The 27,976-nt window shown below is 44.1% G+C and overlaps 1 protein-coding gene across 1 annotated transcript in view; it reads right to left on the bottom strand.

Moving 5' to 3' along the window:
* PAPPA (pappalysin 1) overlaps positions 1-27,976 on the bottom strand; it is a gene marked incomplete at its 5' end in the record, with an annotated part of 251,587 nt that overhangs the window by 188,265 nt on the left and 35,346 nt on the right. The window contains 2 exons of the mRNA XM_029919628.1: positions 5,415-5,708; positions 9,802-9,947. Of these exons, the coding sequence (XP_029775488.1) occupies positions 5,415-5,708; positions 9,802-9,947 (440 nt within the window). The remainder of the gene's footprint in view (positions 1-5,414; positions 5,709-9,801; positions 9,948-27,976) is intronic.

Raw genomic sequence — 27,976 nt, forward strand, 5'->3', positions numbered from 1 at the left:
AAAGTATGGTTAAAGAGTTAGACCAATGCCTAAAGGATCTGGAGTCAAAAGGGCAAGTGAATTCATGACCTCAGTGCGTCAGTTTTCCTATCTGCGAATGGGGATGATGATAGCAAGAGCATTTATCTCAGAACTCAGTAAGGGGAGTGAAGCACAAAGAACCATGATAAATGCTCAGTAAATCCTCACTGCCTCATGACGGTGAACAGCACCTCTAGGTGTATGCGTATGCATATGCATGTGTGTGTGTGTGTTAGAAAACCAGAAGCTGAAAAAAAACCCAGAATTTAAAATATCCATTCTCTTTGGTCTAGCAATATCATATTCAGGAATCCAACAGACATATATTTGGGAACAAATATGGGGAAAATTAGGTACAAGGATGTCTTTTGAAGCATCATTTAAAATGGTAAAAATATCAGAAATAACACATCCGTCTATTAATAGGCTAATGTCTATGTAAGTTAAGGCACAGGTACTAAATAAAATACTACTCAGTCACTTCCAAAAGAGGGAAGTAACTCTAAAACTCACATCCCTCATGTATAAATTGGGGACATTTAAATCAACTCGACTCCACAGAGCTGCTATGGGGACCCGGTGAGCTGGAGCACATAAAGCATTTATCAAGATGAACAGAGGAGAAAAAACAGCACTTTCCCCCTTCAGACACTCTTATTTGTTTGTTTCTTCCTTTTTCCCAAAGAGCCAATGATTTAAAAGTTAGCCTTTTTCATGTTTGTCAATAAAAAGAGTATGAAGAAGAGATAGGTGAAAGAACTTAGTAGGAAAACAGAAATGTATGTGAAAGTACTTGAAAGTAAAAGTCAGCAAACATCTGTCCCAGGGTACATTGCTCAGAGACTTCACTGCTATCGGCATCTTGGGAGAGATACCAAAGGGTCTGCGTTTATCAAAATGCTCTGTCTCAATTACTGCCGTGTCTAGAGTCAGCCCCTCTTGGCTTCCTGCCTCCACATGCTTCTCCTCCTGACTCGTGATCTCTAGGACCAGCCAGCCCACCTTATCCCTAAGCAGAAAGGACTTTGGGGGTCTCATCCCCCTGCTGCTGATGCATTGCCCTGATGTTGCTAATTGAACTCTGTTCTCCAGAGCATGTTCCCCTCATGCGAACTTAGAGCACGGGAGGTTGGGTCATGGACCCAGAGCCGCCATGTGCTGTGGACCCCTGAGCAAAATGCTGGCCCCTGCCAGCATCGTTTGCACCCAGTGTAACATAGGGAATAGTGGTACTACCTGCCTCCTGCAGCATTTAATAAGGAAATTCATAGCTAGAGCTGCCCTTTGTAAGAAAAGTCCCTGCCTTTTTGGGTTTTATTAAATAATGATAGTGATAATAATAATAATAATAGCAATAAATGATCATATTCACTGTAAAATATGTGGGATATGCCAAAAATAAATACAAAGAAATATATATAACCCTAAACTCATTATCTAGAGATAATACTTAGCACATAGGTATATATGTGTATATATGTATATGCATGCAAATATTCCTAATTCTCATCATAAATCTATTTACATCATATATACATATATTTGTATACATACATATATTCATACACACACACACACATTCCAGGTCTTACACTGCACAAAGCTCCATGACCACTTTCACACTAAGTAGTTAACAAATAATCCTACTAATTATCACTTATGAAGCACTAGTTAAGGCACCAAGGAGAGTTCTAAATCCTTTACCTGCATGATCACATCTACTGTCACACAAGGGAGTTGTGATTATCCTCCATGGTATCCAGGAAGTAAGGGAGGCTCGGAGGAGAAGTCACTGCCTAAGGTCAAAGGCTAATGCGTGGAGGATTCAAGTTCACTGCCTGCACCATCATTACTCTACTTCTGTTTACCCCCTCCTTCACCTTCTACATCATCGTAGTGACCATGTAATGTTCTATCATACAGAGGCCTCGCGATTTATTTTGATAATTCGTCCTCATTGGACTTACAAAGAGTTTCTAATTTTTCACACACACAAGCATTTTTCTTCATGCCTGGAGGGCAGTAAATACCTAATTGATATTTGGACGGTGAAGAACATTCTTTTGATTACATCTTCAAATAAATCAGTGGATTGATTTCCTTAGGATGTATTCCTGAGAGCTGGGAGTACAGGGTTGAAGCATCCATGTGTATTGAAGGTCCCAACAAGCAGAATGAGGGTTACAAGACACTTGCTCCTATAGGCTGGAGAAGGCCTGGTTTTTGCACTCTTGAGGAAGCCCTGGCTGGAGGGTGCTTTGGGGAAGCCTCCTATGGCCAATCATGTTCAGAAAGTAGAAGCTAGGCTTCTGCTTTTCTATCTGCTCAGGGCTTATCCAGCAGCTCAAGGCAACGGTACTCACCTGGTGCTCAACTAGGCTTGCCCCAATCAACCTGCCTGCTGTTTGCTTGAACTGAGCACCCTCTCCACCTCCCTTAACATCAGAAAGGGAGCCAGAGGATGAATGATTACAAGCACAGGCTCCAAAGTGAGAAAGGTCTACCTTCGTTTTGCTGTGTGACCCTGCAAGTTCCTTAGGCTACATGAAAACCACACTTTCTGATCTGTAAAATAGGTTCAGTAAATAGCACTGACCTCGTTGGGTTATTTTGAGGATTCTACAAGACTAGCCTAGGAAATGTTTCACACAGTGTGTGGTATACCATCATAGGCACTTGATAATTAATGTAGACCTACTGAGGCGCCTGGGTGGCTCGGTCAGCTAAGGGTCCAACTGTTGGTTTTGGCTTAGGTCATGATCTTACAGTTTCATGGGTTTGAACCCTATGTCAGGCTCTGCACTGGCAGTGTGGAGCCTGCTTGGGATTCTCTCTTTCTGCCCCTCTCCTACTTGTGCTTTCTCTCAGGATAAATACTTAAAAATTTTTTTTAAATAAATAATTATTGTAGACCTGTACTGACCCATACAGTGGCCACCAGCCCTGTGGGATTACTGTAATTTAATTACAATTACTGAAGACTAACAATTCAGTTCCTTGGTCTCACTAGCCACATTTCAAGGGCTCGTGAGTCACATCAGGCTATGGCTACCATACTGGACAGCATGCACACAGGACATGTCCATCTTTGCAGAAAGTTCTCCTGGACTTCACACGGCATGAGACTCTTTGCTCAACTAGTGACCAAACCTGAGGAAGAAGCACCCAGGAAGGAAGGAACCCCAAGAAGTTGACCCAGCAGTGTCTCCACCCTCTGGCCTTGACTGTGCAGTCCCTGTGTGTAGCTCTCCCTGGCCCTGAGAACCCAATCCTGCTCTGCATTTTGAATTTCATCCAGCTGCTTTTGTCACCTCATCTATCAGAGATCCTAAGGAAAACAAACATTTCAAAGCTCGTGGTTGCCTTGAATATGCTTTTGTGGGTGTAAGTTTGTTATCGTAGTTCAGTGAATTAGTTCTGCTGTTAATGGGTCACTGAGGTGAGGGGTTCCTTTAAAAAAAACAACAGTAAATCAATCACCCTTTAGATCTGTACAAAGGGAACCAAAAAAAAAAAAAAAAGATTTAGTTTATGGGGGTCTGGTAGCTAGTGGCAGCTCCGAGGCCCCTAAGAGTCCGGCAAACTTCCAAATTCATGTTATTGTTTATTTTCCATGTGCATTGAGCTGGCCAAGAAAAGGTGCTACAGAAATGGAACGTAAGTAGGGCTGCGTGAAGGGAAAGGGCACCGGATGTGGGATGTTAGCTTGGCTGGGAAGGGGAGCCCAGTGGAAATCTGCTTTTGAGGCAATACCCAGCACTATGGTCTTTTTTTTTTTTTTTAAGACCTAAACCTAAAGACCCCTTTATGGTGCTAAGGTCAGGTAGTCAAGGTTCTGGAGATCTTGGGTTTGAATGATATGATCCTTAAGCTGAAGAGTCCCCCAGATATCATACGCCCAAACAGGAAGGCAGGAAGACCCATTAGGGATCATCAAATTCACTGGGTTTCAGCAGCAGAATCCTCTCTTCAAATGCAATCTGAGGCCAAACCCCAGAAGAAATGGGAACCAGTTGAAAGGGAGCGTTCCTGGTTCAGGCAGAGATGGAGCCCCACTAGAGCTCCCCCACAGTCATGCAGGAGAGCTCCTGCACCCCCATTTCTGTGGAACAGAATATGAAAACCAGTCTGTTGTTCTACTTCCTATGCACCCATCACTAGGTCTCTTCCAAAGAGCTGCACAAGAGTAGAAGAGAAAAAAATGCTTGGGGTCTGATGTGTGACCTGGGGCAAAGGACTTTGGTGAGCCTCAGTACTGTCATCTGTAAAATCGTTTCTACCCCACAGATTTGCTGCGAGTTAAATCAGATAGTGTGTATTAATGTCCTCTATGAACCACAAACTTTTATACAAGTAGAAATGTTGTTATTGATAAGAATCACTTGCATATACCTTTATGAGAATATATTCATTTTCTTCCCTCCCTGCCTTTCTCCCTCCCTTTCTTCTTAACAAACATTTCTTAAGCACCAGGCTCTGTGCTAGGTGCTGGGCATACTTGGTGCATTAGAGATAATCTCTGCCTTCATAGAACCCACTTGTTTTCATAGGGGCGAGAGACACTTAAACTGAATACTATAATAAAATTCAGTGCTGGGCGACCATGTGTAATTTGTGGATTGACCCCTGCGGTTCTTGGTCTAAGAGGCCATCACTGAAGGCTGAGATGACCTTGTTTAATTTTCCAAAAATGCTCTAAAGGCTACAAGTGGCCTTGATATATTCTAAAAGAAGTAGAAGACATCCTTAAACCCTAAGAATGAGTCCTTAGCACTATTACCTATGGTATTAAAAAAAAGAGGGGTTTGACAGAATTAGGAAAAGAATGTCCCCATTTCATGCAATTTCATATTTACAAAACCAAAAGCATTCTGGGTTTTTTTGTAGTAAAATAGTAAAAGGAGGTATGAGAGCTTTATGTTTAATAAAAAGTTGCAGTAAAAAAAAAAAGGAAGAAGAAAAGAAAAAATAAAACCCTGCAGTAACCACCAGCTTAGAAAAATACAGCTGCAAAATTAGGAGGAAACTTCTCCAACATTCTTTGGATCCAAAGAGTCCATTTTCTTGAGCGAAGTGAGACGCCAAGAGGGGATGTGATTGACCCAAAGGCATCAGGTGATCCAGAGACAGAGCTAGAACTCCACCCAGATTTCCAGACATTGGGCCCCAGTCAACTTCCTAAAGTGTATCTTTCTGAGGAGTCTTTAGATACAACAGCTTCCAAGGACCCCTGAGGTCTCATATAAGGACTATTATTCAGATTGTCTGGGATGAGGGACTGTGGGGATGACAAAGTCTTAGAAAAGGAAGGTCTTGCCCAGGCTACTCTGAACCAGGACTGGCACCCATGTGTGACACTCGACCACGTGTGCCTTGCAAGCTGGGGTCCCTACCTGCATAGCTCATGAAGTTGTTGTAAGGGGTGTTGAAGAAGCTATGGAAGCCACAGGTGTCATTCCCTGGTCCTGGATCGCCACAGAACTTGTGTTTTGGAGCTGGGTTGGTGTCACTGCAGAGGTCACCGGTCTCAAAAGAGGGCTCCGTCTCCATGCAGGGATCACTGCAAGACTGGATCTCTGAGATGCCTCGGAAGATGTGGTAGAGACCCAGACTGTGCCCGATCTCATGGATCATTGTGTGGGTATGCCCGGGAATGCCATAGAAAGATGGGTTCAAGACAATGCCACCTGCAAGGGGAAAAGCAGAGCATTAAGCAGTGGCGCACCCTGCTTCCTGGTGCAGAAATCCCCCAATCAATCAAGGTAAATGGGGTGCTGCCCCAAGCAACCACAGGCTTCTCCACCCTGTGACTCCACTGCCCTGAGAACTGTTATAACTTGTGATACAAATCACTGTTTAGGTGGGAAGGAGTCCCAAGAGTCATTTTGTGCAGTCCCTTCATTTTTCAGATGAAAACACCAATGCCTGAAGAAGTAAGACAACTTCACCGAGGTGATCTCACACTTAAAAGAAGCGGCATGATGAGCATTCAAGGAGTTTGATTTCTTGGCTGGTAGTAAGGCATGCCCTGGTTTACAAACATTCTACAGACTCTTGTTGAACTGAAGCCCTGATGATCAGATACTTTGGTTCCAGTTCTTGGGTCTTCACCAACACTGTGACATTGACTAAACTGATCACCATCTGGGAATCCTACTTCTTCATCGCTGGTGCTCCATGAGAATAAGTACTCAGGATGGCCAGCATCGTGCTGTTCTCATCATTATGACACTGTCATTATAGCCAATGTTTCTTGAGCATTTATCACATGCCCTTAGGTCCTGTGCTCAGTGTTTCATGCATCTAATCACCCTTTATCAACTCACAACCTCTAGAGGAGAGCACTGATTCCTAGACAGGTTAAGTAACTGGCTCATGAGCAGGAGTTAGTAAGGTGTCAAGCTGGGATTTTAACTCAGGATCCTTAGCTTCCAGAGCCAGACTTCTTAATGAGTTCTACAACTGATGCCAATCACAGGGTCTGGAATATGGCATCTCATTAAATGTCTGTTGAATCTTTGCGGAATGTTAAGCCAACTAAAGAAGTGTCCTGAGGTCTGAGTACACATAAGCATCCAGCATAACACTGCACCTTCAATGGGTACCTTACTAACTACTTGTTACTCTAAGAGTGTCTTGAGGAATAAGCAGCATGATCATCACATGGAAGGTGATGGAAAATGCGGATTATCTGGGGCCTCACTCCAGACCTATAAGAATCAGAATCTGTGTTCTAACAAGAGCGGCAGATAACCAGTCTGTATGTTCTAGTTTGAGAAGAAGTCGTCTACCCCACATGTCTTAGAAGATTGCATCAGGCTTAGCTTGGGGGAGATGGATGGTACAGATTTTGGCAGAATCGATGGACAGCATTTTTCATGTTCAGTTTAGGCACTGGAGAAACACATATAGGCTGGTAGCAAGATATTTAAGCTTTAAAATCCAAATGTGTTTAGCAGAAGGTTAAAATTCAGGTCTGAACACTCTGCAAGTAGTGATTTTAAGTGCAGAGCAGTGTCTTATAAAAGAATGGAGATGGGGCAGGGCCTTGATTTGAACTGACAGGCGTGGGGGGAGTTTTCTCTTGGATTGAACTGCCAGGAGGGCAAGCTTACTCAGTCATGGGGCTCACAGAGTCTATTAATTCTGAACTGCTCAGGGCCTTCTAGCACAAAGATAAAGATGTATGAGAGGGTGTGGGGGGGTGTGCGCACACACGTGCATGTGTGAGAAGGGGCAGGCAGAGGGGCAGGGAGGAAGAGAAATTGAGACAGGAAATCTCTCTCAATTATTTCCTGTCAATCATAATATGAAACATAATCCCTTTCCCACCCAAGCCTTTTTCCAGGGATCATGGCATCACAGCAGGAAAAGATGGTAAAATATACGTATGGTTCTAATAACTTGGGTTTGATCAGGTCTAGTGCAGAGAAATTACTTCTGGCCAGCATATGTCAGGACAAGGAGACAGTAGGCTTGGGGGCCGGGGGCAGCTAGTCTGACATGGGAGGCCACCCCCATTTCATATGACCCTGCTTGTGATCTTGGAAAAGTGACTGTATCTCTGGTAAACTGCTGCAACAGTGCCAAGGTTCTCTCTCCATGAAGCTTCAACAGTAAGGTACTGGGAGGGGTGGGTGGAAAGGCGTAGGACCCCACAGGTATTTCCAGGGATAATGACAGGACTGCAGACTTACCGTCCGGGCCAGCTCTGTTTGTTTTACCTCATCCCCTCCCAACTCACCCCTTTTCACAGAGCGACAGCACAGAGCTCGAGTCCTGTTTCATTGCTTCTCTCTCTTAAAAGGTGAAATAGCTTGAGCCTGACATCATCCTGAAATACTATAACATGCTATGGATTTATAGCCTTCTGTATTCCTGGTCCTGAGCCAGCCTCTGAAATTCATGGAATCATCAGGAGTATTTTTCTCCAACTTAGAAGCCTGCTGTTCAACCCCTCTAAGACTCTGATCAAAAGACTTCCCGCTGCTTTTCCAATAGGACAGCATTTCAGCGCTGAGAACTGTCCCTGGAGACCATCTAGTCTAACCCGTTCATTTAAAATCTGAGCAAACTGAGATGTGGGGAAGGAAAGAGACTTGCCTAAGGCCATACTGCCAAATGGAATCATAGCTGAGAACCACCATGTGTACTACTCTGGGCCAGCAGGATTCCCACACATCACATGAGGCATGCCATGGAAATGGATCACCTACCTTCGAAAAGAGCTGCGTGCTCTTTTCTGCCCAACCTCTGTCCACCTGTCTCCCTGTCTGTCTACCCAATCATGATCTAGCTCAGGGTTTCTTGGCCTCAGCATGATTCACATTTGGAGTGGTTGATTCTTTCTGGCTAAATCTATAGATTTAGCAGCATCACTGTCCTCTACCCACTAGATGCCAGTAGCATCCCCCGATTTGTAACAGCCAAAAATATCCCTAGACATGGCCAGATATCTCCTAAGGGATAATATCCCCCCAGATGGGAGCCACTACATATTTATCTTTGTCTCTATTGGACAGCACACATGCATACATGCATGTGTATACACAGACATGCACAGACACACACACAGAATAGGTTTCATTCTCTTAAAAGTAAGTGGAAAATAAGAGAACTATAGAGGAACTAAGTCTAGACTTTGAAGTCTTCATCAGGTGAAGCTGCAGAGTCCCTCACTTCCAAAAGACTGCATACTCAAAGTGTAGACTCTGGGTGTACCACTGGGACAGCAGGCAGGGCCTCAGGGATCACCCAGCACTGTCACTTTGCTGAGCCCTAACCTTCCCCGATGAAGACACTCACTGAGGGAGGCACCGTTATCCACTGCTGCAAACAATGGGATCATTCTATCAAGGGAAAAATGGTTGAGCCAACTCAATGGAATATTATGTGGTCATTAAAAACATCACCTTTAGAGAGATGGAAATTACCCCAAACATGTTTTTGTCTTGTAATGTTAACTAAAAACAGGGGGAGCAGAAGTGATGAGGAAGACTGCTACCATGTGGAAAACAATGTAGGGAGAATAATATTAAGTTAAAAAAGAACATAAAATTTTATCTCTGCTATGATTTCAAATATGCACAAGTTAAAAAAATGTGTGTGTACCTATAGACATGTTCTAGAAGAGAGCATGGAAAAAATCAAGATTAAAGAACTACAATGTTTGCTCATAGGGCTTGGTTCAGAAACCAGGTCTTTTCTGACTTCTGGTGACCAGTTTGTATTTATGTATGTCCGGTTTATGGATATGTACACTTTGAATGTAAGAAGAGTTCCTAGTGGTGTTGGCAGAACATGGAGGAATAACTCACTTTCTCTGGTCTTTTTCGTGTCTCTCAAATGAACCCATGGCTTAGTTGTGTCGCCACAAAGTGGCTACCAGGCTGAGAAGATATCTGTATGCACTAAGAGGCAAGGGGTATGAAGAGAAAGCAATCAATGGACAGAGTTGGAAACTTGAATTCCAAATGTGGCTCCACCATGGACTTGTGCATGACCTTGGACAAGCCCTATTCCTTCTGGGGATCTAAGTTTCTCCATTGGTAAAACAGGGCTAATAGCACCATGTTATTTTCTTCAGAGCAATGCTAGATGGTTGAAATGAGATAAGAAATGCTAGAGAGTTCCATGCACTAGAAAGCGATAAATAGATTGCTCACCATCACTACTACCACCACCATTATCATGGTCATGCTCACCGTCATCATTATCATTGCCACTAAATTTATTCCTGAGCTAATCCAATTTCCTCCTGAAGAAGTTTCTAATTCTCACCTAAATGCATTAGGGCCTCCTTGTCCCAAGGCCAAGTTGCTACTCCTGCCAATTCCTCCTCCGAGGAGTTTGCAAAGAAGATATTAAGGTGTGTTGATCCATCCAGTCTAAGAATGTTCTTCAGTTCATTAACATCCAAGTATGCTCTGTAATAGAAAAAGAACCTTGGCTGTCATCACCATCCAAAAAAGGTACTCTTCAAATAACAGCTATTCCCCGTGTAATTAAGTTACTATGTGCCAGGCACTTTGCTGAACACTTTATAAACATCACTTCCATGACTTCCCCCAAAGATATTATAAGGTAAGTGAGACACTCCCATTTTAGAGCTGTGAAAATTAAGTCCTTGTGAGTTTAAGAGGTTTAAGAAGTTTGCTCAGCTTACAAACAGCAGAGTTCAGTTTAGAATCGAGATTTACCTAGAATCATCTTTGCACTTTAGGACTCTGCTATCTTGACTGGTGACAGGGCCACATAATGTGGATGTAAATCAAGGGCACAGACCACGAAAAAGACAACATGTATTCTAGTCTTGGCTTCTTTTCTAGCTCACTCATTCACTCGATGTCAAACCATTTATTTGGAAAATACAGAGCTACACTAGGAGGCCTACTTTCATCTGCACACCAACCTTGCAAAGAGGTGTTATTGCTCCGTTTTCAAATAAGGAACCCACGGTCCAAATGTGATTACATAGGTTGCCCAATGTTGCAGAAATGGGTTTCAAGGCCAATCCTGTCTACCTTGGAAACCTATGCTCCTGTCACCAGGCATCACACTGTCCCCCTCAGCCAGATGATTCTACACTCTGTATGCCTCTATTTATTTGTGTGTAAAATAGACTTAGGGATATTCCATTTGGTGTGGCTGCTGTTGCAGACTAGCATTATCAGGAAAGTGAACTAACTTCCCATTGCCATCATCATCAGTTCTTTAATACATACAATGAACACATGTTGGTGATTGGAAGAGGGGGTCTTTGAAAAGAGGCTGCCATGTACTAGGTGCTCAATAAATATGAACTCTTCCTTCACAGAGTCTGGATCTCCTATCACCACTGAGCACTAGTGCTTTCCATCAGTCACAGGCACTTTACTCAATGGATCGTTTCCTAAATCAGCAGAGGCATCTTGCTCCCTTCTTCTGAGTCTTTCAGCTCCCATTTAAGTCTGCTGTCATGTATCCTTAGGAGCAGCAGATAATCATTTCTTGAGTAAAGTTGGAAATGAACCAATGAATCAATGAAGAAAAACATGTATAAACAAACAAGTAGGCAGCTTGATGTAGTAGGTGAGATAAAGTCTATGAATAATGATATTTAGTGTTTGATGGGCCCTTTTCTGTGGTCAGACTTTACATGGATTATCTCCTTTCATCTTCTTAATAAGACTGAGGTAGGTAGTATTATTATGCCCATATTCCAGAGGAGGAAAAAGAAACGTAAAGAACCTTCAGACCTTGCTAAGGTAACACAGCGAGGTGGAAGTGTTTTCCTTTTCATAATGCTATCTGTCCTTGAGGGGGTTTGCCCAAATCCTGGATGGTAGAATACTTATATGACAGTTCTGTTCTCTTTTTCCCTCCTGGAGTCATAGAAGAGCCTTTTGTATGTGCAAGAGTAAGCCCAAGATCCCCAGCACAGCCTCCAGACACTGCCTCCTTCTCTAGACTCACCTCTCTCCACTCTCTCTTTCAAATTTCCCACTATGGGTTGAAGTTGCCCACCATGAAGCATCATCTAAGATGCCTTCCCTTGAGCTGTTTGTTCCTTCTCTCAGGGACTCTGTTTCCCATCTTGTCCCCTGATGAACACATGCAAAGCCTACTCAAGGAAGTCTTCCCTGATTCCAATCTCACCTCCTCTTTTACTATCTCTGCACTCATCCACCTCCTTTAAGTACTCACATTCATAATATTCCAAATCATCACTCTGCATGGCTATATCCACCACCATCTCTGGCTTGCTGGGGTGGGGAACATGCCTTATCCATCTCTGTTTACCCCGTTCTCAGCACAGGGCTTGCCATTGAGTGAGCACCAAGTTGACGTTGATGGGATTGAATTTACACTGGGAAAGAAAAAAACTAAAATACTTAGGCTCCAGTTTCCTTCCTAGAAGGCCTATTTCTTTACTAACACAGTGGATTAGCAGAAGCTACCTTAGTGCTTCACAGAGCATTCCTATGGCTCACAAACCCATTCCTCTACTCCAATGAGAACAGACCTATCTGAGACCTGGAGAGCCCTCTGGTCCCCCACATCATCAAGAGCCCATGACTGATCATGTGACCATATTTTTTTCTGGCTTTTCAAAATAAGGTGAACATAAGTTAGAGATACAGACAGAACCAGGAGAGATCATAGTTCTGTCTTGGTTGAACTGACCAGTCTCAAGGGTAGCCATATGCTCAGATATTGACCCGAAATCTTGTTGCCATTCTTTCTCTCCCTGGAAATCCTACCTTCACCTTCTTAGACTGGAAGCCTCCTAAGGAGTTTCAGCCAGTCTACTCTGTGATGATAGAAGGAAAGAGGAAAAGAGAAAACCAATATTTATTAAGCATTTTCTGTACACCAGCCCCTGTGCTAGAGAACACCTTCTGTTCCATGTCTGCCATATTTGAAGCCATGCAGCATAGTGGATACAATGACTTGTTCTCAAGCCAGGGTCCTGGGTTTGAATCCGGCTCTTCCATCTGATGTTTGGGTCACCCTGGGCAATTTAATTCATTACTTTTTGCCCCAGCTTCTGTATACACAGAACAATCTACCTTCATTGAGTTGCTTAGAGGACTTGGGACAGTAATAAAGGAAGCATAAAGGACTTAGAACAATACCTGGCATGTAGGAAACCTCAATAAATGTTTAGTTATTCCTGTTATTTATCCCCATCTTAGAGATGAAGGGACAGGGGTTCAGAGATTACATAAATAGTGACAAAGCCAAGCAAAAATCTCAAAGTGTCCAATTCTTCCCACGAGCTCATCCTCATTTCCAGGCTCACTCAGGGCCACGGTGAAAAGGGAAACAATGTGTGGGTGAGTGAAAACAAAAGAGAAGCCTAGATTTTCTTGGATGAGACTTTTCCACATTATTTATTATTTTCTAATTGATTTGTCCATTTCCATCAAGCATTCTCTCAGGCAGAGGACACAGATGTTATTAGACAAAGTCACCACTTTGCCCTGCTGCTCTGGGCTGAGAAGGCTTCGTGAGGGGAAGAGACGGGGTGAGGTGAGGCAAGGGAGACATTTTAATTGGTTGTTTATTCAGTTGTAATTGCAGAAGCCTATCTTTTCTGGGGGTGGTATTCATCCTGGCCCAAGGCAGAGATGTGGGATGTTGGAGCCTCTCCCTTGCTTGAATGTGAGGTGTTTGTTTTTTTTTCACACTTTACGAAGCCTCCATTTCCCCCAAGAGGAAGAATCTATGGCAGCCATCCAAGCCCTTGGCTCCTCTGCCTCAGCCTCTCTCCTCTCTATTTCTTTTGGGGGGATCCACCCAAAGGAAAAGAACTCTGTGGCTAAGAGATTTCCTCCCACTGGCTGAGGTATTCCCACCAATGCAGAACCAAGCTGGATCATCAAGGAAAAGTCTTGGGGGACAGGAGTCCATGTGGGTCTTTCCTTCTCTCCCCCTACCTCTTTAAGAGAATGTTTAACCCTCCTGTCACTGAATGAAGGGAAAAGCAGAGCAGGTCAAAGGGACAGGGGCCATTAGAGTCTAGGGAAATTGGTGAAAAGGAAAAGGACTTGTGCAAGGCCATTGGGCTTTCCGTTTTGCAACTGTGGAAAGATTGGCCCCACATGTACACTGCAAATTGGTCAAATGCATTAAAAAATCATTACCCATGATCCATAAAAATCCATACAAACCCAAATCTCAGTGTGTTTATTAATTTACCTGCCAGTGCTACTCAGGGTTAGATGGGCAGACCTATAGCCATGGGCAAGTTGCTTTACCTCTCTGCATGTCAGTGAGCACTAGTAGAGTTAAATGGGACAGCTCAGCACAGCCTGGGCACATGCCCCCTCTAGGTTCTGGTCTCCTATTTTCTCCTCCAGGCAAAAAACAATCTGGCGGTCAGCCTCTGGGTGGTTCCCAGGTCTTGGCTTCCAGCATCTCATCCCCACCATCCAACCTTCTTCTTCCTTCAGCGACCTGAGCCTCACATTCTCATGGTCTCCCCACACCCAGAACTTCTGGGTTTCCCCAGCTATGCCCACTCCTATGTGTGTCCATTAGTTTCCCTCCTCTGCCTCAAAACCTTTCTTCCTGAATCTCTCACTTTCACTTCCTGCAAGGTGCAGCATATATCCACTCCTTGTCACCCTCATGTGTAAAATGGGATGGTGATGGCCACCTTTTGGGCTGGGGTGAGGTGTCTAGAGGCCACACAGAAAGTGCCACACTCAGTGCCTAGCATGTAGAAGGCACTCACTGATTAGCATACACTATTTTTTGTTTTACATTATCGTTATTACAATGCTAACTATTAGTGGCACCAAAACAATCACCTCTAGCTACAACATGACTTCTCCCACCTCAAAGCCTCCCCCTCCTGATTCTAGTACTTATCACCCTGCTTTATGTTACCTTCTCTGGGAGCACCTGTCTTCTCCATCAGACTATGAGCTTCATGCAGGTGGGGACAAGTCTATAATCCCTGTGCTCCCTAAACTTGAGTAAGTGAGCAAGAGAGACAGACAGACCAGTAACCAAGGATTAGCAGTGATTGAGCACCACTCTCTTAACTGCAGAACTTCAACACAAGGTGAGGAAGTCCAGGCTCAGGGAAGTGAGGTGATTTGCCCGCAGTATTTAAGAAGGGACACAGCAGGCCCTGACAATAAGCATGTTCACTAGCATGCACGTAGCAGCACTTTTTCATAAAGTAGTAACATCACCTCTTCATTCAGGTGGACACAGTTCCCTGCAAAAATGCGTCACTTAGAGAATCAAACGTGGGAGAGGCTACAGCCCTCAGCTCCCCCTCAGCTGACACCCCTATGCAGAACCTATATTGCTTCAGCTTCTGGCCCCTCCCACTACACTCTGCTACCTGGTCTGCAGCTCAGAATCCCTATCTGTTGGGTGAATTTATGAATTAGATCGGTGTTTTCCAAATCACAGCCTAAAGAGGGCTAAATCCGCAAGAAGCAGATGTATATTAAAGGAAGTTTTAGGATTCAAATGGGTTTAGGACATGTTGTGTTAACAATGTTCAACACGTACACTTTTTTCATCGCAAGAATTCTCAGAGCTTTTAGTATGCACAATGGGAGCAGAGCAGATAGTGCATGAGTGTTCCTGAACATGTGTGACCATAATCCTTTCTCCCCACCCTAACTTCTGCCTCTGCCAACAATCAAATAGCAGCACAACCAACAGAGTTTGGGAAGTGTTGGAAAGCCCCTCCTAATTCAGACCCTCTTCCCAAGCTGCCTCTCTAGAGAGGTGTCTCAGTGTCTCTTTCCTTCCTGCACAGCCCATGCCCCTGGATCCTACTCTGAAGGCTGTGGGTCCCCTGGAATGTCAATTTCGGGGGGGGGGCTAGCTCAGAGTGCCAAGGCGCCCAGACTTTACCCCTCGGCCAGAACTGCATATCAAAGCCATGAGAGCAATTCTGGAGGGAGATCAAAGCTCTCTCAACTCAACTGTCATTAGAATATTTTCTTTATGCATCTCACTCGCTAGTGAGTGCCAATAACATATTTCTTAAATGCACTGGCCTGAGATGGTACAACTCTGTAATAATCTCAATGAGAGGTCTGTCAGGGCCTGTTTTATTGAAAGGGAAGTAAAAGGGAAGTATATTCAAAATGCAGAACAACAACAACAGATCCCTTCAATGAAATTATGGAAGGCTCGGGTTCTTGCAGCTTTAGAATCAGAATACACTGGCTCTCCTGTTTTAAAGATGGTTGGTCAGAGGTACATCTCACAGTGAGCCCAGATCAACATTGACCAGTGTTTGTTTCTATCCCTATTTAGAGCCAACTGACTTCCCCACTGTTGAAGTGATATCTGATGAGATTTTTGAGAAGTGTCCTGCCCCAGATCTGTTCCCCAGGCTCCAATATGGTGTTGGTAGGTCATGGGCATGGTGCTCGCCAAGTGCTGATGCTCTCACCTTCAGGAGGGAGATGTACCTAGCTGTGAGTATGGCCCCTCTGAGCTAGAGGCTGGTGACAGTTCCTTCGGGTTAAAGGAAAAGGGAGTAGACTATCACAGAAACAAAAACATCTCTTTTTAAAGGAATTTTTAAATACAGCAGCATAACATTTAAATGAAGTGCCTTAGAGCCTTACTCTACTTATAGTTCATAGGAGGGACTGTCTTACGTATAAGACCCACTACTCTTTCTTTTCATAATTAAATATTCTTAAATAGAGTTCTACATAGAACTATTCTGGACTGAGATCTATTTTTCATTCAACAATATGAAAATGGGGGTACAAGTACATCAAAGTTCATAATACACATGTTGGCATTCATGATTTTCTTCTGGCGTTACCACACCAAGAAATGTCATTGTTGTAATCACTGGCTTTATGACTTTTTGGGGAAAAGCCTCATCTTGAGCGAGAGACATTCTAGGGTTCAAATCTTACCTCTTCTGCCAAGAAGTGTCCCTGTGACCTTAATAAAACTTGAATATCTCTGAACCTCAATTTCCTCACCTGTAAAACGGGGATTATAAAATTCAAGCTAGACAGAGGAGTATAAAAATTCAAGTAGGTAACACATGAGAAAGTGCCTAGAAGCATGCCTAACTCACAAAAGGGGCCCAAGAGACACAATTCTCTTTTTAGCTTGCTCGTGCAGCCAGAGGAAACTGGCCTTAGCTCCAAAGGCCCACTGTATTTTTCTCACTGGGGAACCTGTTCTCATCACCAGACCAGGATGTTCACCTCCCCTACAGGTGGGTGACCTGTTTCTATAACTCACAGAGCAAGTCCTATAGTACTGCCGATTTGCAAATGCTGATTGTAGCCTGTCATTCCCAAGGAGGATCTCAAGTCCCTGAACCACTACTCCAATTTCCGCACACACTAGACCATTTGAAAGTGATTATCAAATATAAAGATCAAAGCCACTCAAGACAAGTCATTAAAGCAAGATAAACCTCAGAATGTTTATTGCATTCATATCCTTGTTACAATTAACAAGCGTTCCCTGAGCCATGGCCAGTTCTGAAACCTGGATTCTGTATTTTGATCCCAAGCGTCCTAATGATCTGGACTTTATTCTCTTGCTTAGTTTCATTGTCAGAAATGTCTAAATCTGCCTCTCTTGTCTGTAAGAAGAGGCACAGGGAGAAAAAAAAAGTGCTTGGAGAGTTTATTAAATTCTCGGAATCCTGAATGATTGGTTTCCAAAATAATAGCTCTTGTAAAGAAGCTTGACACACAATCTAAGAAAAATGTAATGGCACCAATCAAAGAGCAATTGAAAAATCGATCATTCTTTCACTATCTCCTCCCCTTCCCTCCCTGCCTGACTTCATTTTCCTTTCTTCCCTCCTCTCTGTATATCATTCATTCCTTCTGTTCCTGTTTTGTTCACTAATACTTATAGAGATTCTATTATAACCATGCCTTAAACTAGAACTGGGCATACAAATATGAAAGAGAAACATTTTTCACTATGAAAGAGTTAGCAGTTTTATGAAGAAAGTGAGACAAATAATCAGATGATCAAAACATGTGATGATCCTAATACGACCTACCAGTTGGTGGAGTTTACTATTCACTGGCACTGTTGAAGCATTTTTCAAAATTACTCTTTGAAGCTTTACAAAAACCCAATGTATTGGGTATCCCCAGCTTATAGGGGAAGAAATCAAGACTCAGTGAGGTGACATGAGTTTTCCAAGATCTCTCTACCTGGTCACAGGTAAAGGAGGTAGGCTCTGACAGCTCATGTGTTGGATACTGCAGACCACGTCCCTATCTTATCTTCTCTTATGATTGTGTTAGCACAGAGAGGGTACTGAATGGGGAAGAAGTACAGAGCAATGACACTTTCCAAGCTGAAGGTATACGTACACTACTGGGTATGACATCACTGTTTCTTTTAAATAAATATTTTTTAATTTTTTGTTTATTTTGAAACAGAGAGAGAGAGAGAGAACATGGGCATGGGAGGGGCAGAGAGAGAGAGGGAGAGAGAATCCCAAGCAGGCTTCATGATACCAGTGCAGAGTCCGAAGAGGGGCTCGATTTCAAGAACTATGAGATCGTGACCTGAGCCAAAATCAAGAGTTGGACACTCAACCAAACTGAGCGACCCAGGCATGTCAAAAAATGAATACCTTTCCACTAGGATCTACTCAGCTCCTATTTTTTTCTCATTTGCCTTTTTTGAAAATGGCTTTTAGAGACTGCTGGGGCAGAAGACAAAGAGTCAGAACACCTGGTTCCTGGCAAGCTCAGCTACACTCACTTGGTTAGCATGACTCATTCTTCAGGACTCAGCCTCAAAGGGACCTGACCTCTGATGAGTCAAGTATCCATCCTCGGAGTTATCCCAGACCTTGGACTCCTCTTTAGAGCATTTATCCAACTAGCTACATACCTACCTGTAGGAAATTCCGTGACTGCAGAATCACACCTATCTTGTGAAAGATTCTTTGCTATACCCCAAGCACCTGGCACTGTGCCTGCACACCACAGGTGCATGTGCACACACGTGGGTGTGTTGTGTGTGCGCACATGCACACACACATGCGCATATACACACACACACACACACATGCACATACACATACACACACACACACACACACACACACACACACAGTTAAAGGAATAGTTACTTCCCTGAGATCTTTTCTTGGGATTCTATAATCTCTGCTTCAATAGTCCCATATTCTCAGAGCTTACTTATTTTGGGGAAGCCATTAAACATGAAGAATATACTCTGATCAGTAAGGAGAAAAAACAATTGAAGTGTAATGGTATGTTCAAAAGTATCAGAAGAGTAATGTGACCATCTCATGTCAAACTACTGTTTTCACAACACAAGTGTGCACATCCAGGGCCCACAAGCTAACTCTTCCTACCACCTCCCTTTCTTCTTGGAGGATCAAAATCACAGTTGATAAATAATAGAACTGACGACATTAAGCAGAATACACACAGCTCCCTAGCAGCCCTGTGGTCTGTCATCTTCTACTTGACGCACAATTAAATAAAGAAAATCACCCCCTTTTTGTAAGGTGTAGCAGCCGCCACGTTCTGGGTATAGGCGATATTTCAGTAGACTATGTAGTTCATCTCTAATTTTGAGCCATGTAAGCCATATAACTTATGTGACTACTGACTGAACAATATTATGTTTGGGAAGGCTAGAGCAAAAATTACATCATCACCAATATGTGTCAATATAGCAACTTCTAGATTTTAGTTTGAACTGCAACCCCATACAAATCGCCTAAGAGCAACAGCAGAATCACCTAAGACACAACTGTATAGTAATTACAGTAGATGTAGATCTCTCTGGATGGCTTGAAAAAGTCTAGTAGCATCCCCAAATTTGGGTCTCTCAAAGAGTCATGTGACAATCAAACATTTTAAGTATGGGGATATAATGAAGACCATGACGTTGTAGGTCAGGCTATCAAAAGTAGAATTAAATTCAAATTGATTTTTGGAAAGAGGATGCCGCATTCAGGGCCTAAGGGAAAAGAAAATGGCAGACACGCAGATTGCCCAAGGTAGGGCCGCACCATCACGCTGTCACAGGGACCTGGGTAATGGGAGTCACATTCTTTTAACTTGTCAGAGAGGTAATTGTGCCTTCATTGCTATGCTGAACACATCAGACTCAATTGATCAGAGAGTCCAGTAAATACTTTGAAGGCAGGGACTGTCCCTTATTTCCCTGGATGTCCCCAGCGTTAACGCATGGACTTGCTCATACCTTCCTATATCAAGCTCCCCATTTGTATTTCAGCTCCAGTCCCCACAGGCCTGGAAACTGGATTACAACCTCTGATCTGAAACTGTATGAATGGGAAAAGATCGTAGAAAAATCCTACCCAAATCTGCCCATTTTACAGAAGAAAAAATGTAAATTAAAAGAAGTGACTTACTCTATGCTGACAAAGAAGTTACTGGAAATATCTAGTCACTTCCTTCCTCATGTTTGGCCAACACACAGGGCAAACTGTGTTTTTCTACCATGAATTCTCATGGGAAAGACCCTTCTCTCTCTCTCATGTCTCTCTTCCATGCTCTGGAAGAGCCCAAGATAGTCCATGCTTGTGTGGTATTCAACACACCCACTGTTGCCCTCTGTGGCCAGGATTCAAGCTTGATCAGGGCTAAGAGGTGTGCTGTCTGTCTGAACTCACAAAATGCTGGAATCACACCTGAAATGGAGACAATATTCTCCTTACCCTCTGCCCTTCACCATCGGATCACCAAAAAAACATAGAACATGGAAAAGAGAAAGAAAGGAAGGCACAGAGAAAAGGAGACAAGAAAATATGCCTTTTAAAGCAAAACAAAACAGGAAAATGGGAGCCTGTTGGACTTGGGTAAAACAAACCATGAGCAAAAGGCACTGCTGTACACACACTAGTTTTGTGTTTCCAGAAAGTGAGAGTTGGGAGTGTGGATGTCCCCTCAGGAAGATGGAAAACTAGCCAGCTGTGAGTCTGCAGGTACCAGACAACCTGTGGTCAATTTAGGGAAATGCGTTTCACTAAAGCAAAACGTCCTGGTGTCTGTCCGTTCCACCCTCTCTCACACCCCCACCACTTTGTTTCCCACCCTGGAAGGAATGGCGTCTGGGCGAGCCGAGGCTGTCATGAGTGGTCAGTGTCACCAGTGGATGGAGAAAGAAGTAATTATGCCAGACCCAGGGTGGAAAAACCCAGGTGCCTCCCACTGAGGCTCTTGAGAGGGCACCGAGTGCTGCTGCCTGTCCAGGGAGCTGGAAATGGAAACACACATCTAGGAAAAGGAGTGACACAGGAGTAGCTCCAACTTTTGCCTGTAAACTCTGAGACAGAGATCCTGATGTGGTAAAAGTAGGAGGCCAGCCACAGCCTTCTGCTGCCTTTTATGTGACTCAGTGGGGTCCTGAGCATCTTAGGGGAGCTCCCCTGGCTTCCAGCTCCTCCATTTGCATGTGCGAGAGCCACACAGTGAGCCCCATCTTGGGATCCCAGACGTGCCTCTGCTTTTTGCTGGAGACGCATAAACTTATGGCAGTGTGCTGCCTGGAACAAGGAATGTGTTATTTAATATGAGCAAGGTGTTTGGAGTAAAGAATATCTTTTAAAAATGGAACATACAGGAGCCAAAATTAAAAGGCCTTTAGTAGAAGAGTGGGATCAATTTGTCTCTCCCACACTCCAGCCCAAAGGTTGGTGGGAGGGGAGGACTCAGGATCCAGAGGGGTCTGGGAATTAGGAAATATGTGTGTAAGAGGTCAAAAGATTTTCCAGAGACAGAAAATCCCCAAACCACCACCACTGTTACTGTGACTGCTCACTAAGTGGCAGGTGCTGTTGTAAAGGACCGACCCCTACATCATTTCACAGAATCCTCTGAACCACTCAACGCCGTCAACTGTGGTACTCTCGTCCCTAATTTCGAGGATGAGGCATTTGAGGCATCTGAGGCTTTGATAAAAGCTAGAGACTTGTTAAAGGTCACAGAGATGTTAAATGGCTTGATTTCAAGTATGCTTGGTCTCCAAATCTCATATTCTTATTTATTTGTGAGACTCTACTGAGCCTGCATAGCTACTCACTGGTCCCTGTTTTGAGCTCCATCCTCTTCTTTTTTTAAAAAAATTTAATGTTTATTTTATTTATTTTGAGAGAGAGAGAGAGAGAGAGAGAGCATGAGCAGGGGAGGGGCAGAGTTGGAGGGAGTGAGAGAATCCTAAGCACACTCTGCTCTGTCAGCAAAATGTCGAACACAGGGCTCAAACACACAAATGGTGAGATCATGCCCTGGGATGAAATCAAGAATTAGATGCTTAACTGACTGAGCCACCCCGGTGCCCCTTGAGTTCCTTCTTAACATCGTGGGGAGGGGTCACAAGCAGTTCTGTTCACTCCATTTGCCCCTCTCTCCTGCTCTCAAAGACCAAACTCACCTGTGCACAGAGTCACAGAGTGGACATGAGTAAGGTGGACTTTGCTTAGATGAAATGCATGAGGGGAACTTGGAACAGAAGCAGAGAGAATGGGACGTGGGCTGGAAATGGTTGAAAAATCTTGGAACTTCAATCAAACTGGCATATCACCCATTGTGACCAATCCCAGCACTGCCTGGAATCATTCCGTGTGGGAATATGTCCTCTAACACAGTGAGACATTTGAGTTTCAAAAATAAACTAGTGTGCAGGCTCACGAAGTTTGATATGTTATATGCTCTTTATTTAAAAATACCAATTCTGTGGCCAGTCCTAAAAAAAGTTTGTATTTTAAGAATGAAAGTAATCTGTGTAAATGCCCTCAATGTGTGTGTCCTACAGGCCTTTTTGATGAGCCTGTGGAAAGGCAGTCTCCAGCAAACAATGCTAAGAGGAGTCTGTGTGTGCATACTGGAAGGGAGGGAATTTTTTGCACCTACTGTGCACCCCACAATCTACCAGGCATTTCATACAGATGACTGCATGGAAGTTTCTCGATACAGTGCTGGAACGCTGTTCTCACCGTTTTCACAGATGAGAAACCAGCAACTCTCACTGAGAAACAAGCCAAGGTCAGACAGCTAATGAAGAGTGGAACCAGGATACAACCCTGGTCAGTCTCCAACACATATCACTTTTCCACCATACCAGGCCTGACTCCTGTTATTGCTTTAATGAATATTAGTCACATTAAATAAACGCTGATATTCTGATTATAAAATTCCAAGCAATTTCTCTTACATGATTACTGGAAAAGAATGAACAAAGTTACTGAACAAATAACAAAGCCCTCTTTCATCTGTGTGCTGGTTAACTCTTCCCAGAACTCTTGCTGGGATATTATTTTATGTGACCCTCAAGGCAATCACATGATCCAGGCAGTCAGATATTATTATCATTCCCTTTCCATAGATGTGGAAACAGAGGCTCAAGGAGATTATGAGACTTGCCCAAGATTGCATAGTTAAGATGCTGCTGGGCCAGGGCTAGAATCTATTTCCCCAGAATGCTATTTTCATTCTACATCAGTCTGATTCTTGGAGCTCTATGGCCAGAAGAACAAATCATGACATTGAACTGCATGAAGTCCCAAGTAGAGTCACCTCTTCCTTGAACCCTCCCATCACCGTCCCCCTTAATCTCTTTGTTCTTTTCTGTCATTACAAAGTCTTTTAATTCTGGAGGTCTGTTTGTAGATCTCCTCTACCAGAAAATCTTTTCTAAGTTCTCCAAACCGCAGGGATCCTGCCATTTCTCAGGGCTCATGCAAACCTTATCATCTGTGTGGTTCACTGGGAAATTAATCATCCACCTTCTTGACATCTCTTGAGTGACTGTACCAAAATGTCATGAAACCACAGAGTATAAGCACCTTCAGGATACAGATTACACATTGAGTCCCTAGGGCATTTACCGCAGTGCCCTCCATATTAAAGCATCTTAACAAAATATGGATGATAGATACAGACATGACCATACTAAAGAGAATGTTTCCAAGTTTCAAATCCCCAGTTTCTAAGATACCATGGCGATGTAGGAGGGTGGAGATGCCTTGGGATAGAGAGATGAGATCCTGGATCCTGCTCTTAGCTTGGCCTCACTTTCACTGGGAGGCCTGAGTCAGTGCTGGCCCTTCTTGGGAGCCTGCCCTACTCATCTATAGCAAGAGAAGGCTGGACCTCACCACTGCTCCTTTTGGCTCAGAAAGTTTCTGATTCCATACAACTTTTCCAGATTTGGGAGGAAGCATGGAGAAACAAGTGTATATTCAATGAGATCATTCCAGAAAAAAGGTGAGAGACCCCAATATGTGAAGGCAAACCATTTAATGGTCTCTGACAAGGGGTGGGGGAAGACAGTGAGAACCATAGTGCCAGCAGAGGGGTTGAGGAGCCTGCCTCAAGGCTTAGTACAGTCCATTCCAAAGACTTCCAGCAATGTCAGCTTAGATCCAAAAAAAAAAAAAAAAAGAAAAATAGCATGGCCCCAGGGGAATGCCCTTGTTCCATTAAAAATAACAATAAAGGGAAGACAAAGAAAATGTTTCCCTCTGAGCCAAGAGTGTGCAAGGCAAATCTTTTTCTATTTGTCCTACTGCATATGAATTGATGTTCATAGATAAAGGTCAAGTTCATCTAACTGTACTATAGCTTGCAGTTTAGAGGGTTCAAACAGAAACTCAACAGGTTTGTTGCAATATACTTTCCCAGTGGGGTGCATACAGCCCAAAGTGTCAATTGCTCCTGGGGTTCCTGACACTAGGAATATCCCTTAATATCCAGGTTCTCCAATTTAGCTATAAAAAGACAAGTGAAGGGCATTCTAACTTGTTAGTAGACATCTCCAATGGCTATGGATTAAGTTCTGCCTCCCTGGCTCATCTCCACCACTGTAGAGAATGGCCAAGTTCAATGGAATGTCTTTTTCTAAATGGCCAGTCTGATAGAAAAGTTTTTACTTCTCACACAGACTGCTCCTTCTGGCTGACACTGGGGACCCTTTGTTCACACCCATGATTACAATGGCATGCTTTCTTGTCTGTCTTTCCCACTAGATGGTGAGCTCCAAAGGCAGGGACTGGGCTGGCACAGAAGAAGCATTCAACAAATATTTACTGGGAGAGGAAAAGAAGAAAAAAAGAAAAAAAGGAGGGAGGGAAGGAAGGGAAGGGGGAGGAGAGGAGAGGAAAGAGGTGGAGAGGGAAGGGTGGGGAGGGAAGAGGAGGGGATGAAGAAAGGGAGAGAGGCAGGAAGGAAGGATTTAGCCTGATACTAGAGTTTGCCATGACATAAAGCAGACCCTCTTCTGCTTATGGTCTGGGTCCCAGTTATACTGAGGACTCGTTATTCTCCAAGCCCTTCCTCCCCTCTTGTCCTCTTGCTTATCCTGTGCCCTCTGCATGGGCTGTCTTTCTTTGTGTTCCGGACATGCCGTTTGCTCATCCGCATCCACTGCCCATACCCTCTCCTCCCTGCTCTGTGCCCTTGGAGGTTGGCTTCTTTGGGGTGCCTCTATGGGTTCCTTTGTGCTGCGATTCTATTTTCATTTTCCAGTGGTAAGTACTGGCAGAAGCCTGGAAGGCAGAGGAGAATGTCAATGGAGAATGGACTCTCCTGGCTCCCTTCTGGCCTGGGGGCCACAGTAGGCTGGCTATCCCTCTTTATGGAGAGTCACTGCTGTGCCCAGGAGGCTTCCACATACATCCACTCTCTTAGGTTCCCAAACCACTCTCTTCTTGCCCCTCCAGGCCAAGGATGGAAATGGCTCCCCAGTGTTGGTGACCCTGGTCTTGGCGATTGTCCTAAACCCTACCTACCCTGTTATAAATAGCGTCTCCTCCAAATTAGCCCCCCCTCTTCAACTCTCCTTAATTGTTCTGTCTGAATGTGTCACCTGTTTACTGCTGGGACCTGACCTACACAAGCTGCATCTCTACCTCTGAACGTGCTGCCCATCCCCGGGTGCTCCTCAAATCACGCATCCGCCAGCCAACCTTGCCTCGTTTCCCTAGTCAGAGCAGATCTCTGCCTTGTAGAACTCCCATCCCCCTGCATGTTGTTGTCATGGATCAGAATTTCTTATGTTTGAATATGACTACCCCAGCCAAGCAGAAGCCCCTCACTGGGGATGGATGTGCCCCACTCACTCAGCACTCCCAGTGAACAGCAGAGAGCCTGGCATACCCAATAAATATCTACAACCATGCAGCTCTAGAACACAACTTGGAGTAAGCAGTACTCAACCTCAACACCATCAAGGCTACTTTGTACAGCACTGCCATAATCCTCATTGTGTGTGCCTCAGGTGACAGGGCATTCCCCTGAGAGGACCATTCTGAGGGGGGATGACATTATCTGTTACTCAGCTCCAAGCTGCCTCCTATAATTCCAACATGCCAGTCCTGGCCAGAGCTTAGATACCATACAGAGTAATTCTGCTCCCTTTCCCACATGACAGGCTTTTGGGGACATGAAGTACATGCCACATGGCCCTATAGTCATAGCCCTGTGAGGATTCTCATCCAGGCCAAACATCTTCAAACGGTTATCAATATCCTGGCCACTCACTGTCTAGTCCCTCTCTCTGTGCACAGCCTCAACTGACTGCTTTTATTATGGCCTCTTAGTAAGGAAGACTAGCTATCAATGTAGCTCTAATAGTTCTATGGGGCCCCATGGAATCCCAAGGCCATTATCTGATTCTCTTCTAAACTCACTCATACAAGCACTTCATAATGCCAAGCTCTTGGGGGATATCTGGGAAGAGAGTGAGGATAGAATGCAAGGGGGCAGGTTCTGTGGCTGGCAAGGATATGAAGGCCATGCTGGGTAGCTGCACCACGGCGATGGCCAGAAGTCAGAAATCCAGAGCAACCTTAACCCTAGATTGACCACTAATGGACAGTGTGAGCTTTGGTCTCAGTTTCCCTCTATGGGGGGATAAGGGATTTGCACCAATAATCTGTGAGGATGTTTCTAGGTCTGACACTGGGCATAATTTGGAAATCTTCTGCAACCCTCTGCTAGGATTAGTAGCTCTCCTATAGCACATGAATCCCTGAGAACATGGACTAAGGGGCTTAAGGACCATGATGTAAAGGAATCTAAATGTGTTTTTAAAAAATGGTACAGGGGTGCCTAGGTGGCTCAGTCGGTTAAGTGTCCAGCTTCGGCTCAGGTCATGATCTCATGGTTCATGGGTTCGAGCCCCGCATCGAGCTCTGTGCTGACAGCTAGCACAGAGCCTTGAGCCTGCTTTGGATTCTGTATCTCCCTCTCTCTCTGACCCTCCCCTGCTCACGCTGTCTCTCTGTCTCTCAAAAATAAATAAAAGAAACATAAAAAAATTTTTTTTAATAAAAAAAATGGTACTTCTTTGCTGGAGTGCACGGATCTGCCCAGCTGCATTACTGGGGGAAAAATCTTATTTTACTCAAGGGAGTAAAATTGTCAGAATGGTGAATTTTAATCAGCACTACTCAAAGTTGGCACTGCTTACTAGTGTATAGCATACTGCAAACAGAAATGGAGAACACACATTTAGAAACTTTTTGAGAATCCTGACAATGACATTCTGTGGTGATGCATTTTATATTGATTCATTTTCCCCTATACATTTCAAAGATATCAGTTTGTAATTGATAGTTTTACTGTCTTTACTTATTAAGAAAGAAAGAGAGAGAGAAGAAAGAAGTTCAGCTCATTATTAAAACTCACCTAGATAATGTCATATTTTCACTGCTTATGTTACAGGTGCCTTCCTCCCTTCCTTCCCTCCCTCCTTTCTTTCTTCTTTCTTTCTTCCTCCCTCCTTCCCTCTCTCTCTTTTTTAAAAAGTCACAAAGCAAGTATTTCTCTGCAAACTTCCACAGTTTCTCTGTGCACAGAGGAGAGCTGATACAGCCAGAATGCTGTCACCCCCAGGTCATCAGGAGATGACACACTGCCTGGTGGCCCTCACCCAGGGCACATGACCTTCCCAGCCAGCAAACAGACAGGCTGTTGCATGGGTGGTCACAGAGCTGGCACACAGCTGTTCACAGACATTCTGGGCAGGCAGTCCCGTGACTTAGAAAAGAGGAGGCCACTGGAGGCTGCCAGCTTGGTCTGCTGATGCTGAGGTATCTGGGACCTGGGGCCCCTCGGTCCCTCCACACCAGGACAGCTCACCTGCCACAAACGCCAGCTGCCCTCGGTCCCGACCCAATTAACTCAGCAGTTTTTTCCTCAAGGCTTTAGTGAAGCCACCCTCTCAGTCACGCCTGCCCTTCTTCAGCTCTGCTTCCTACTGTTCCTTAGGATTAAAAATACCCTCCTTCAATGGGAGCTTTAGAGTCAACCAATCTGGATTGGAATCTAAACTCTCCATTCATTTGCAAGTAACCTTGTCATCCTGAATCCTGGATTTCCATCAGCAAAATAGGGCTTAGCGTACCCACCTTCCTGGCACTTGGTAGGTGCTGAATAAACATTTTTTGAATGAATGAATGAAGGAAGGAATATATGTAAAGATGGGT

The sequence above is a fragment of the Suricata suricatta genome, chromosome 13, assembly GCF_006229205.1.
Source record: "Suricata suricatta isolate VVHF042 chromosome 13, meerkat_22Aug2017_6uvM2_HiC, whole genome shotgun sequence".
Taxonomy (NCBI): Eukaryota; Metazoa; Chordata; class Mammalia; order Carnivora; family Herpestidae; genus Suricata; species Suricata suricatta.